The 14464-nt window shown below is 34.7% G+C and overlaps 2 protein-coding genes across 2 annotated transcripts; one reads left to right on the top strand and one right to left on the bottom strand.

Annotated features, from left to right (window-relative positions):
- The first annotated feature begins 490 nt into the window (after positions 1 to 490).
- Positions 491 to 11010, top strand: LOC104894752 (probable beta-D-xylosidase 2). The gene is made up of 7 exons (XM_010681059.4): positions 491 to 1296; positions 5237 to 5515; positions 8123 to 8292; positions 8514 to 8611; positions 8956 to 9306; positions 9581 to 9994; positions 10086 to 11010. Exons 1-7 carry the CDS (start codon positions 904 to 906, stop codon positions 10676 to 10678), a joined length of 2298 nt encoding a protein of 765 aa, XP_010679361.2. The 5' UTR covers positions 491 to 903; the 3' UTR covers positions 10679 to 11010.
- On the bottom strand, positions 10204 to 13456 carry LOC104894751 (B3 domain-containing transcription factor VRN1). Its single transcript, XM_010681058.4, has 4 exons — positions 13249 to 13456; positions 11955 to 12318; positions 11710 to 11852; positions 10204 to 11460 (listed from the first exon to the last, which is right to left on the bottom strand). The coding sequence occupies exons 1-4, from the start codon at positions 13378 to 13380 to the stop codon at positions 11179 to 11181; spliced, it is 921 nt and encodes a 306-aa protein (XP_010679360.2). The 5' UTR covers positions 13381 to 13456; the 3' UTR covers positions 10204 to 11178.
- Positions 13457 to 14464: the final 1008 nt, after the last annotated feature.

Here is a 14464-nt window from a genome sequence, read left to right as displayed (position 1 = left end):
TTTTTTTTTTGAGAGGAAAAAGCAGGTGATGTTTACTACTACAAAAAAGGAAGGATTTTTATTGGCTCAACAGAAACTTAACAACTAATATAATTCAAAACCAATATTTGTTAAAAAGTCATATAATTGCTCATAGCCTCATACCAACTGCTAGTTACAGCTACCTTTAATTATTACCTTCCAAATTGTACACTTGCTCTCTTCTTTTTCTTCTCACCCCACCTCTTGGTTGTCAAATAATTAATTCTTTACGTCTAATGTATTACTTCATCATGTATCCAAATAATCAAAGATGTTTTGAACTAATGATTAAGGATCTGTTCTCTACGACATAAAATAGTTGAACTGATTTGATGAACTGAAATGAATAGTGATATGTGAGAGTAAAAGTATTGTCCATAACTGAATTGAATTGAATTGATCTGAACTGAAAATAAGCTAGGAAGAACATGCCCTAAGATTGAGGTGATGTAAACAATAAGTCGTGGGTTCAAATCCCCCTTCCCTCCTTTGTAGTTAATACATTATACTACCTTCGTGCACTTATTTACGGTCTTCGTGGCTCATATAAATAATAAAAAATCATGTATCGAAATAAATAGTTAACCAACCAAGCCAAATATAACAGAATCATCCGATATCCCCTACATCACATCATCCCACAACTATATATCCAACACTACTCTATCTAAATTCTAGCCATCCTCTAAAATTCCAAAAAAAAAAAAAAAAAAAATATTATATATATAAAAATAAAATAAAATAACAAGTTGTGTCACACTATATATACAAGTACACCCACGATCATAAACCATAATCCTCCACTCACAAGTCACAAACCTTAAAACTACCCTTACTCAAAAGTAACATATCCTTTCATTATATACCACTTCCTTTAATAAAATGGAAGTTACGTTTATTTTCTTTCTCCTCTTTCTAGGAAGGGTTTTTATTTCGGACGTAGAGGCTCGGGGTCCATTTGCATGTAACCCGAAACATGCTGGATTCCGAGCCTTCCCATTTTGTAAGACTACATTACCCGTGGGGGATCGTGTCCGAGACCTCATCGGACGGCTAACATTGCAAGAGAAGGTGAAGTTATTAGTGGACAATGCCGCCGCCGTTCCGAGGCTCGGAATCCAAGACTATGAGTGGTGGTCAGAGGCGTTACATGGGGTTTCAAATGTAGGGCCAGGGACTAAATTTGGAGGGAAGTTTCCTACAGCCACTAGCTTCCCACAAGTTATTACAACTGCTGCCTCTTTTAATGCTTCATTGTGGGAGGAGATTGGACGGGTGAGATTCTAACATTTTGTGTCTAGCTTTTCTTTTGTATTATATTCTGATTTTGCTAGTTTTGCATTGTGATATGAAGTACCTAGTAGTATTTTTTTTTTTATTCGATAATTTACTGTCTCAAACAAACTCAGTCCTAAGTTAGGAGGTAAGGGGGAAGTTAGGAAATTTTCAGATACTGGAAATTGGGAATTTGTACCTACAAGCAAATATCCATACAAATACTCCAAATACGGGGATGATGAGAGTCGAACTTCCGACCATGAGGTTGGGAGGTGGGAGCTCTAACCATTGGGCTCCTACATGATTTTAAGTACCTAGTAGTAATAATTTTTTGAGAATTCTCGTAAAAGAAGGATAACCTAACTTTTCTACATATCTATTTATAAAAAAAATATAAAAAAAAAATCCAAAAATAATATTCTTTAAGAGGTAAGATAGAATATTATGTTTGTGAAGATTATACTAGACATTATTAGAAAACTAATACTCCTTCCATGGGAAAAATATAATCATATTTCAACTTTTGAGGTTAAACTTTGAGTCTTTGTAAAATTTGACTAGTTTTATTAATCAATAAACCAGTGGTAGTAGGTTATTTATGATTAAGTGTACTTTTATTAGAATATAATATTACAATTTCATCTTTCATGAAAAAACATGTTAATTACAAAAATGGTCAAATTAGGTATGACTTTAAAAGTCAAATGTCACTACGAGGTCAGGGAACTCAGGGATATACTATAACTCACATGACATAAATCTTCTACTACAGTAATAAATTATAGGATGATTAAGAGTGGTTTATTTAAATGTTACTGATCTTTCAAATTATAAAAAATGTTTTTCCATAAGAAGATAAAAAAGTTCTTCTTTGAACATTATCTTGATAAGTAACTTTTTTCTTTCTCTTTTAGTGTGCTATAGAGGAAATACAATCCCCAAACCAAACAAAAATAAACGATGGAGTATTATTCTTTAAGTAACAATAAGAGACGTGACTTCAAAGGACAAACTTTAGCTCATGTCATTTTATGTTATAAAGGCATCATATTGTATATGAGTACTGTCGAGTAGATATGGTGATATAACATATAAAGTGATAAAAGACCAAGCAAGATTTGGTTCCGTGGTAAAAGTTTGGTCTAGGGGTTTTTTGAGATGAGGTTTTTCTTAGCAGTTATCATCTTCCTCCCTTTAAAGAATCTGACCTCTAAATCTAACTGGTTATACCTGTTCGAGATGTCAATTCACTAGAGCGGTTTGGCTTTGGTAAGTAACTCATGAACTATATATTCACACCATCCAAAACAAAAGGCAAAACAACAAAAACAAAAGTGAAGATTTGCCACCCATAATGATAAGGTGATAGTCTGATGGACCTCTAGACTCTAGTATTATTTTTTTCATAAGATAAGACTAAAATAATACAGCTTGGTGTTCATTGTCAAAGCAAAAGAAAATACAGCTTGGTGTTGAGTGTTAACTTTAATGAAGTAGGTACATTTATCGTTCAAATATGCACCACATGTTGGTTTAACGACTGTGCGTGTAATTTCTTGTTCCATCTAATATATCATGTACATAGTACATGTATTTTATTTCTTACTTTAGGTGGCCAACCAATTAGAAAAATTACCCCTCTCTTATGCTTACTTATTATGTAAGTAAGAGTTGAAAGAATTTTGTAAGTAAGAGTTGAAAGAATTTTGATTATGTTACATTAACTCTTTGAGAAAAGAACAAAGTTGGAAGATATAAAGATAAAACGTGCACGTTTTTATATAAGACGTCAACTTAGGGATGAAAAAGAAAAAACAGAGACAATTTGAGATGTATTTTAGTGAAAATTAGATTTTTGTCTCAATCTCAAAGTGTGGGAGTACTTGTCAAGGGAGTACAAGTATGAAGTGTGTAACACTTGTTTTCTACTCCTAGTCAAGTTGAGTTGGTACAATTATGAATTGACTAGGCATGCAATATGAGTCTAACTCATCTAGATATCAACATAAATCTTAACTTGTGGGACCCTTGAACTTATTTTGTACTTCCACAGTTTTTTTAGATGATTCGTTTTGACTCATGTAGAACCTTATTAGAGGTAGTATACGAAAAATCACTAGTCTTCATTTTCAAAGAGCCACAATCATCGTTTACCTATTACATAAATCATTTGATGTCAAGTTCGGTATATCAAGTTCGCCTATGTCACAAGGAAGTCCCGTTATGACATTATCTCCTTATTTGAATGAAAACTAAACCCTAGCTAGTTCTTTATGTTTCATAAATATCAACATGAAATTTGGAGTAAGTTTATGGTAGCGGTAGGACATTCTAATTAAGCGAAAGGAATTTTTTTCAATACGATAATGAGAAACATTGAAAAGTTGGGAAAAATAAAAGGGATCCAACTTGCATAGGGTGAGAACCGATCCCAGGACCTCCTGTAAGGAGTAACTGGGAGGGAAGATATAACCAATAGGCCATTCCACACTCTCAGTGAAAGAAATGCTATAGGATAAAAATGTATCTTCAGCTAAAGTTTAGTAGATTGTTTAATCTTTCGGTAACACTTTCTTTGTATATTGGATAATTGAGTTTTATTAATAAAAACTTGTATTTGAAGTTTTAAGATTTAAGAAAGCTAAGTACTTATTTGTATAGTAGGAGAGTAGTTTTCACTTCAGCATGTTCAATGAACCATATGATGAAAAGACCTTTCCACAAGTTGCATTCGAGTAAATTATAGAGGCCCACTTCGTTGCAAGGACGGCAGTAGTATCTGTAATTAACTACTGGAAAGCTGGAAATACAAATGGGTCCTTTGGATATGCTGAAAACGAAACCAAAAGGAATCAGTTTACGAGTAATTCGAAAAAAAATTGTACTATATGTTATTCTTATGAGAGCTTAATATGAATCCTTGTTTTAACTAAGTTTAAGTCTTTGGGATGAGTCTTTACTTCATACTCTCTCAAGACTTCTATTAGACTTGCGCTAATGCAGTTTGTAAAGTGGATGAGTCTTTACTTCATACTCTCTCAAGACTTCTATTAGACTTGCGCTAATGCAGTTTGTAAAATGGATGAGTCTTTACTTCATATACTCTCTCAAGAGTCAAGACTTCTATCAGACTTACGCTAATGCAGTTTGTAAAGTAGATGAGTCTTGAAAATTAAAACTCTATTCAAGACTTGTTCAAAGATGAAATGTATTCAATAAAATGATGATAAATAATGTGGAAAAAGTTTGAAGAAAGTCCGAGGAACTAGAATAAATCTTAAAATGAATCTGAAGAATAAAAAAGTAAGTAAATTTGGTGGAAAACTGGTGTGACATAAAAGGTGAGTCGAGGAATAAATTCACCCTTTAATTTGAATATTTAGGATTTGTTGGAGAAAAGTAATTGTTATTACTTATTAGTTGTTAAGTTAGTAACTATAAATACTATTTCCTATCTTTAAAAGCTATTTTTTTTACTAACCGCTACTAAATTAGTAACTTGATTAATTGGTACATTAACCTCTAAAATCTATTTCAAAATGCTATTCACTCAATATCGTTCTTTCATCTTGTATGGTTTTTCGACGTAATCCACATTCTATTGCGTACCTAAATAGTGGATTAGTGGTTTCTAAGTATAGTCCTAAATGAACCTTATTATTATTTGGAAAGATAATTGGTCCGCAGATCAACGCGTGTTAGACTACTAGCATGTAGGGCACACCAGCTTAGAGGCTGGATATAAGGCTAAACAGCCCAGAATTACAATGCCCCGATATTTTTTTTGGATGAGGATTCGTACCCTGAGCAATAAATTCGGATCTTCCTCTAAATAAATCTTATTATTATTAATTAGTGATCTCATTTGAAAAATTATCATCATAATAATATCTATAAGAAAATGAGAAATTGAAGTTATTGTTGGTGGAAAATGAAGGTGGTGTCAGATGAAGCAAGAGCAATGTACAATGGAGGGATGGCAGGACTTACATATTGGAGCCCTAATGTTAACATTTTGAGGGACCCACGATGGGGTCGTGGACAAGAGACTCCCGGTGAAGATCCTGTACTTGCCGGTAAATATGCTGCTAGCTACGTTAGAGGCTTACAAGGTACAGACGGTGACCGGTTAAAGGTTGCTGCTTGTTGTAAACATTATACAGCTTATGACCTTGATAATTGGGGTGGAGTTGATCGCTTTCATTTCAATGCACAGGTACCATTTATTTCTTTAATCCTCTAATGTATTAATAAAGTATTATTTTGCATGATAACATATATAATTTTCATCTTAGCAAACCTAGGTACATTGTCCCAGGTGATAACACTATACTAGACTCTAGAGTACTAGACACTAACTAGTTTTTAGACTCGAGGAGTCGAGTTACGTCGCGAGTAATTATATCTTTCATTTATTATATTTTATTTTAAAGTAGTAATATCAAGTATCACTTGATTTAGTGGTGAAGACGTTAGTACAATGTTTGTGATTACGAGATTGAATTTTACGACGTCGTAATATCATTTCTTGTTTAAGAACACCTTTTAATATGTTAGTATGATAGTATCGATTGTTTAGCCAGGTTAATGATGCTATAGGTTAGCTTATAGAATATTATACTAGTGCAAGATATTACAATTATGAGTTACGAACTTATGATCAATAAATGGATCAACATGTCAAGGTTATATGACCAATATGGCAATATCAAAATATTTTGTTCGAGTTTACCTGTTTTACGAGACACTAGTTAAGATTAATTTGTTAATAGTTAAATCGTAAAAAAAAAATAGTTAAATCGTAAATAGGTTCATGTTATGTAACACGTAGACTCTGTTTGGTTGAGTGCAAAACATTTTCAGTGTAAAACGCTTCTCATTGAAAACAATTTACAATGGAAAATACAATTTATAATGGAAATTAGTTTTTCGTTGTTTGGTTTCATGTAAGAAAAATGATGAAAAGAAAGGAAAATGAAAAAAAAAATAAGAAAAATAAAGGAAAACAATTTTACCTTCATTTTGAAAGGAAAATGGTTTTTCATAATTGAAAGAACAATTTTACAACTAAGAAAAATAGTTTTACAAATTTACACTACTTTACAAACCAAACAATGTAAAATTGAAAATAGGAGAACACAGTTTTAAAAAAAAAACATTTTACACCTTATCAAATGGAGTCGTTTCGGCAAATACGTTGATTAATCTAATAAATTTAGAGTCACAAGGTTGGAATTTTTTATGAAGAAGATAATAGTGGAGTAGTAGGACATTGTCATAGAAGTAATGAACGTAGAATGAAATTTCGTGCGAAAATGACGACATTGGAAATAGTAGTAGTGAATCTAGCATAGCATTGGAAGTACTACTGCATCACGAGATTTGTCTCACGGTTGAGATCAATTTGCATCTGACACACTGATCAAAAATCTAAATCTATTATCCATATAAAATTGTACTAATTATTTAATATTGGCTTCTTATTGATGTTTTTTATACTTTGGTATATTTAGTCGCAGAACAACATAAATCCTCTGCTTTAACATTATGTATCAAGTTGGCAAGTTGCCCGACATATGGATATAGTCATAGTGTGGGACTTTATAGCTTATTATAAAAGAACTAAGAAGGCGTGTAGTAGTAGTCAAAGATCCAATATGATTTGGAGAAATATGGACAGTTTTTTTTCTTACAATAAAAGGCCATTCATGGAGATTCACGGATGGTTAAACGTCGCCTTAGAATTACTTAAAAGTTAAAATTATTCCAAGTTCATTTTTATAGAACATTTTACCCCTTCTCTTTTCTACACCACCCACCAATCCTGCCACCACTCGCCATCACCTACCTCCACACTGCCACCCGCCACCTCCTCCACCATCCACCTGGTAAGAAACCGAATTTGTTTTAGGATCATGGCCAAACCGCAGACGTTCCACTCATGGCGCGAACGTCTAGGCTAGATGTTCGAGCCATGGGTGGAACGTCCAGCCCGAACGTTCGCCCGTGGTCCCAAAAAATTTTGACGGCTTGATCTGGCTGCTTGTGGGAGTTGCAGGGGGAGGCTGCTTGTGCGGGTTGCAGTGGGTGGGGGATGCTGGTGGGTGGCTGTGGCAATGGGGTGGTGGTGGTAGGAGTTGGATGGTGGTGGAGTGAGTTGGATGGTGGTGGAGTGAGGTGGCTGGTGGTGAGCTGGTGGTTTAGGAAAAAAGAAAGAAAAAATTAGAAATGTAATTTAACTTTCTTTGGGGCGATTTTAAGTAGTTTTGGAGCAACGAATAGAAGCTCAATTAAAAAAACCATAAATATAAAATAAATCAATATCTGTTTTATTCAACTTATTTTAGCTTATCTGAACTTATTAGTCCTTATTTGAACTTCTCTGAACATATTAGATATTATTAGACCTTACTTTGTGAGAGTGTTAGACCTTATTTTCGCTGAAATAAACTTATTTTAACCTATCTGAATTTATCTGAACTTTTTTTTAAAATAAGAATCGAAAATAAGTTGGATAGAACATGCCCTAAGTCCCAACCACATTTAGTAAGTTCCACTTAAATCACCAGCATACCATATTTTCACGATCCAAAAAAATCATGAATGCCATTGCTCTAAATCTAATAAGTGACTCAGACAAATGACCTACTCTTTCTTGGTACAATGAGTTCCACACTTTTTCATTTTTTTTTATGTGTAAATACTAGATACTACAACATAAACACTTTCTAATGAAATTAAAAACTCTCCCTAATTTGCTTGTGTCTTACACTTGATGTAGTCATATCATAGGAGAATATAATGATGATAACTAAATGAACAGGTTAGCAAGCAAGACATAGTGGACACATTTGATGTGCCATTTAGAGAATGTGTAATGGAAGGCAAAGTTGCTAGTGTCATGTGCTCCTACAATCAAGTTAATGGCATCCCTACTTGTGCTGATCCTAAACTCCTTCGTAACACTATTAGAGGAGATTGGCGTCTTAATGGGTACATTTTCTCTCCTCCATTCTTTTTACCTATTAAAAAACAGACGATTGGATGGATAGATAACGGTTTGACAATTACACTATTTATTATTTAAATATTAGTTACGTTGTAACTTGTAAAAATGTTATGGTTTGACAAAAAATACGAAGCTCACATGTCTTATCCATTAATTATTTTCGGAAATTGATGATTGGTTTTGTATTTTTTGGGTGCAAAATCAGATATATAGTTTCGGATTGCGACTCTGTTGGAGTTTTCTACAAGAACCAACATTATACCTCAACTCCTGAAGAAGCTGCTGCTGATGCTATTAAAGCAGGTTAATAGATTTTCCCCAACATTATTATTTCTATTTTCCTATTCTAAATTTAAGTAATGTTGTGCATGTATTTATACTATGTTACTTAGACTCGGATTGAGTGGCTACTCGGATACGGGTGTCCAAATGTCCGACTCGACTATTTTGTAGAAAAAGTCAAGTTTTCAGTTTAAAATGAAATATCCAAGTAAAGTGTCGTGTCGGACACGACACGACACTGCGTTTTTGAGGTAAACAAAGGTGTCGGAGTAATGCTGTGTTTATACTTATCTATAATTCGAAAGTAATGACATGTATTTTTACCTGAAGTTTTGACATTCAACTTTCTTTCACAAATGTTACAGGACTGGATTTGGATTGTGGGCCGTTCCTCGGCACCCACACAGAAGACGCCATAAAGAGGGGCCTACTAAGTGAAATTGATGTAAACAATGCCTTAACAAATACACTTACTGTACAAATGAGGCTAGGGATGTTTGATGGTCCACCATCAGCCCAACCATATGGCCACCTTGGCCCAGCCGATGTATGTTCTCCAGCCCACCAAGAGTTGGCCCTTGAAGCCGCACGACAAGGCATTGTCTTGCTTAAGAATCACGGCCCAACTCTTCCTCTATCCCATATCCGCCATCGAAGTGTTGCAGTTATTGGGCCCAATTCCGATGTCACCGTAACAATGATAGGCAATTATGCTGGTAAGTATTTGTCCATAGTCATTTGACTTCATTAAGCATGAGCTTGATCTTAGGCATTGTATTGATATAATCGTTCAAAGGTTTATGAACTTAGGACCTGTTCGGCACCACTGTTGATTATAAACTTAGTACTAGGCTACTAGTCATATGTGATTTTAGTGCGAGTTAACTTTTAAATCAACTCCGTGTTTAGTAAATTTAAGTACTTTATGGGTTAAGAATAATGTTTAAGATCATAATTAAGCTTTGCTTATATGTTTCTTACTTGACCTAGGTATTGCATGTGGGTATACAACCCCCCTTCAAGGAATTGGTAAATATGCCAAAACAATTCACCAACAAGGCTGTGCAGATGTGGGCTGCATAGATGACCGGCTATTTGGGCCCGCAATCAACGCAGCAACCCAAGCAGATGCAACAGTGCTCATAATGGGCCTTGATCAGTCCATTGAGGCAGAGTTTAGGGACAGAGCTGGGCTACTCTTACCGGGCCGACAGCAGGAGCTTGTGTCCAAGGTTGCAGCAGCTTCAAGAGGGCCCATAGTTTTGGTCTTGATGAGTGGTGGGCCTGTGGATGTGTCCTTTGCTAAGAATGATCCAAAGATATCTGCCATATTATGGGCCGGGTACCCGGGTCAGGCTGGTGGGCAAGCCATAGCAGATGTTCTATTTGGTACAACTAATCCAGGTAACCAAAATTTCCTATTTCATGTAAAATCTATACATAAAGCAATGCATCTCTCATGAGTGTTAGCTAAATCTATAACTTCTTTTTATAGGTGGCAAATTACCAATGACATGGTACCCTCAAGAATACCTCAACAAGCTCCCTATGACCAATATGGGGATGCGTTCCGGACCTGGTTACCCTGGGCGAACCTACCGATTTTATCAAGGTCCTGTGGTCTATCCCTTTGGACATGGGTTGAGCTACACCCATTTTACTCACACAATAGCGGACGCCCCAATGGAGGTCATGGTTCCATTGGACGGCCATCGAAGGTCTAATGCCAGTGCCTCTGGCAAAGCTATCCGTGTGACTCATGCAAGGTGTGGCCAACTCTCCTTGATGGTACATGTAGATGTCAAGAATGAAGGGTCCAAAGATGGAGCCCACACCCTCCTTGTCTTCTCTAGGCCACCGGCAGGAAAATGGGCCCCACAGAAGCAACTCGTTGCGTTCGAGAGGGTCCATCTACCCGCGGGTTCCCAGCAAAGGGTGAGAGTCCACATCCATGTGTGCAAGTACTTGAGTGTGGTGGATAAATCAGGCATCAGGAGAATTCCATTGGGTGACCACCATATCCACATTGGTAATGCTAGGCATTCCATCTCAGTCAAACCACAAACTCTAGGAGTCATAAAAACCTAATATTCCATTACTTTTGTTTATCATTATGGTTTGGAAATTACTTCTCCTCATGCTCTCCAACAATGGCGATCATGTCCGGCTCGAAGAGCAAGATCTCGTTAGAAGTGGCCATAAATATGGCTAGGTCATCAATTTGATGGCTGTATAGGTGTCTATTCTTTAGCTTCATGCAACAAAAGGTCTGTTGCGTTTGCAATTTGAAGCATGCTTCTTCAAGATTACTACTAGTATATATACTTCAAAATTGTATTCAACAGCATTAGTACATGTATGCAATTGTAGTCAGAATATTGTATGTCTACATCAAATATATGAATTGAATGACTTGTTTAGCCCCTTCTTTTGAAATGCAGAAATCAGATAGATCGAACTAAGATAAGTCTTTATGGTTTGGTACATATGACATATCACATACTAATGAACAAAATGTTTATGCAACTTTGCAAAAACATAAGACGGATAATCCTAAAAGTCTTACCATCTGTATGTAGATGCTCAAGTCATGCAGATGATATTGATGCAGCATTGATTTGTGACTTCTTAGCAATATGAACTTTGAGCAGACATTCTTCTGCACGAGTACGTTCAAAAACACAGATGTCGCCAACCTCCAAACCAATCTCTCGTGCAAAGATGATCCATCCAGAGCCAAAAGTACATCTATAATGGCCTTTAATACAACGAACTTTCCATTGTCTTCCATCATATGCCTCTAATATAACCAACTTGGTTACATCTCCTTTGGATCCTAAATGATCTCGACCAAAAGGTAAGGAAACATTCTGCACAAGAACTACAAGTTTGTTGGTAAATATAATCTTTTAAGGGTAAAGATGCTATATTGACCTCATAAGACAGTATTTTTCTCAACTTTTGAGTTTCTTGTGCAACTTTTATTCTCTTATTTGTAAGGCCAACCTTTTAAGTTTTAACTATTTTTATTTGGTAAATCTATTATGATCGTCTGATACGATAATTTGCCTCTGAATGAACACACGAAAGCATGAAAAGCGTGAAAAACAACAACTTACCAAGTACAATCCTGTATCCAGAGCATAAGACTTTATATCAGTAACAAAGAAAGGTCTTTTAGGCCTGGAGATTCCAGCAGCAACTACATCCTTCATTAGCGCCTCATAATTCTTCGAGGCTCTGGACATCGAATAGCCACGCCCTACAGCAACACTAGATTAATAAATGATCACAAAACTCTACTATGATAAAATTCCTCGTTAAAGCATAGACCTATTGATTAACTTCTAGTACTATAACTTACCAAATAGAGTGTCTTCTTTTGTGTCACTTGTGATCTCCTCATTATCACCATTCATTTTTTCAGGACAAATTTCACATTGTTCTTTAGAGATACTATTGCTTGGATTTCGTTGATATGATATTTCACAAGCAGTCGGATTGAAAATAAGGACCGAAAAATTTGAATTCCCATCATAATTGAACAAAAGAAAGAATGCATAGCTAATGGAGTAATACTCCATGAATTCTTGCCAACCATTATGAAACCATAACTGATTATCTTCTTTAAGTAATGTTACTTCCTGAGTTTCTCCTGTAGGTACCTTGAGGATTGAAGTTGTACTGAGTTCATTGCTATATATCCTTGCAAAATTATCAGGAATCCTCTATAACAACAAAGGATATCATATAGTCAGACCATTTAACACAAAGCATATCAAGATTGATACAACTCGAAGTATAAGAGTAATACTACCTCCGTGTTTTTAGATGTAACATTCGATTACTTCTATAGCCCCTTTGGCCTTTGGTTAGAGGTTATATAAATGCGATTAATGGTAATACGTTATAGTGTAAATTTGTAAAGGAAATCCCGATAAGAGTAATGCTACTTTATCCTAACATATTCATTTTCTTTCTAAAATCACATTACTATCTATTCGTTACTATCCATTACCACGTGGAAAGGTGTTAGAAATTTATAAAGACAACCCCATATTTTGTGATGAAGTTTCGTGACCATGGTTACTGCTAGATTTGGGAAAACTCCTTGATCGGAGTGATTACCATTGATCAATATTTATAGTGTTACATCCTAGAATAATCCTATTAGGATTATGAGAATTATACAAAATATATCTCAGGGAATAAAATATATCCTATATATTTATATTCTATCACACCCCCACAGTCGGAGCGGGAGGAGGGCGAACGCTGAGCCTGGACTTGAAATCCAAAAATAATTGCCGCGGTAGACCACTAACTAAACGAAGCGTTAATCCACTCACTAGAAAAGCAAAAATTACCTTCTAAACAAACTTAGGCCCTAAATTCCATGTGAAGTGAATAAGTTTTCTTAAAAGTTAAAACAGAAGGTTTAATTTTATGAGATAATTATGATTTTGCAGACATCAAATTCAAAGTCCATTTTAGATAAAATCTAAGAGATTGTTTCACAATTATACATAAACAACACAAACCATTCAAGAATTAATCTTGCAAAACCAACATGGAAAATGATCAGAAATGAATGCAAGAAAGAAAGAAAAAAAAAGTAATGCAAGATTAAGTCTTCTCTTGAAAATTAAAATTCTTACCAGTTTTTTAGATTGTGAAATAGGAGTGAGTATTAACTTGAAGAAGGAACGAGGTTTTATCACACCATAATTTCTATGGATTATCTTCTCTTCTTCTTTGTTTGTTTTGGGATTCATAGATGATTTCTTCATGTACAAAATGTATGTTATTGGTGTAAATGTAATAAATGTATGCTTTGATTTTCTCTTCTTCCAAACCACAATTATAGTAGATTTTTTAGTCCTTAGTTTGAGTTAGATTGCATGTCATAATTACATGTCCTTAGTTTCTCTGATTTTTGAATGTTTTCACTTTTCAGTCGGATGACTTACTTGTGTCGTCAAATCCAACAGTTAATGCCTTCATGTCATTGACTATGGTAGAGAACTGTTCCATTCGTCTTAAAAAGAATTCTTCCTACTTTGACCAATTATCTCTCGTAAAAATATTTTAGATAAGATATAGGCTATGTTCAGTTTACCTTATTTTTATTTATTTAAGATCTAACCAGACCAGATCAGATCAGATCAGAAAAAATAAGTTCAGATCAGATCAAATTTAAAAATCATTATTACTATTAAATATCTTAAATTACATATTAGTTAAAATTATAATAATTGAATATCAATAAAGTACTCATTGAGACGAATCAAACAAGACCCCACATGACTTTATTTTTTCTTATATATTGAGAAAAATCTAAAAGATAAGATCTTGTAATCAGATCAGATCAGAAAACATAAGTTCAGATCAGATCAGATAAGTTCAGATCAGAAAATTTCAGGCGAACTAAACATAGCCATGGTACTACTCCCATCGGTTTTTATTAATTCACCTCTTTTGCATAGAGTTTTAGAATAAATAATGTTGTGGGGTCATAGAAAGGAAGAGAAACTATTATTTTATAATAAAGTTGAATGTATGTGTGATGAAAAGTTAGTGGTCTTATTTCAAAAATAAAAATAAAGAAAAGGGTAAACTAATAAAGAATATCCCAAAAAAATACAGGTAAACTAATAAAGACCGGATGGAGTATTTTAATTTCTATATAGTTTTATTTGACCCATGATTTGGGAAGATTGAGGGCCTGTTCTCTTCGGCATAAAACAGCTGAACTGAACTGAACTGAATTGAACTGAACTGAATTGAACTGAACTGATCTGAATTGAACTGAACTGATCTGAACTGAACTGAACTGAACTGAATTGAACTGAACTGAACTGAAATGAATAGTGA

Source organism: Beta vulgaris, chromosome 5, assembly GCF_026745355.1.
Source record: "Beta vulgaris subsp. vulgaris cultivar EL10 chromosome 5, EL10.2, whole genome shotgun sequence".
Taxonomy (NCBI): Eukaryota; Viridiplantae; Streptophyta; class Magnoliopsida; order Caryophyllales; family Amaranthaceae; genus Beta; species Beta vulgaris.
The sequence above is the reverse complement of the archived record's forward strand: the minus strand, read 5'-3'. Positions and strand labels throughout refer to the sequence as shown.

What these genes read in the sequence shown, in the direction of transcription:
- LOC104894752 (XM_010681059.4), top strand. Translation starts at nt 904, where the DNA reads ATGGAAGTTACGTTTATTTTCTTTCTCCTCTTTCTAGGAAGGGTTTTT. An exon ending in GGAGATTGGCGTCTTAATGG is followed by an intron (nt 8,293 to 8,513) that starts GTACATTTTCTC and finishes GTGCAAAATCAG; the next exon opens with ATATATAGTTTCGGATTGCG. An exon ending in ATTTGGTACAACTAATCCAG is followed by an intron (nt 9,995 to 10,085) that starts GTAACCAAAATT and finishes TTCTTTTTATAG; the next exon opens with GTGGCAAATTACCAATGACA.
- LOC104894751 (XM_010681058.4), bottom strand. Translation starts at nt 13,380, where the DNA reads ATGAAGAAATCATCTATGAATCCCAAAACAAACAAAGAAGAAGAGAAG. An exon ending in TTTCACAATCTAAAAAACTG is followed by an intron (nt 12,319 to 13,248) that starts GTAAGAATTTTA and finishes TTGTTGTTATAG; the next exon opens with AGGATTCCTGATAATTTTGC. An exon ending in TGGATACAGGATTGTACTTG is followed by an intron (nt 11,461 to 11,709) that starts GTAAGTTGTTGT and finishes GTTCTTGTGCAG; the next exon opens with AATGTTTCCTTACCTTTTGG.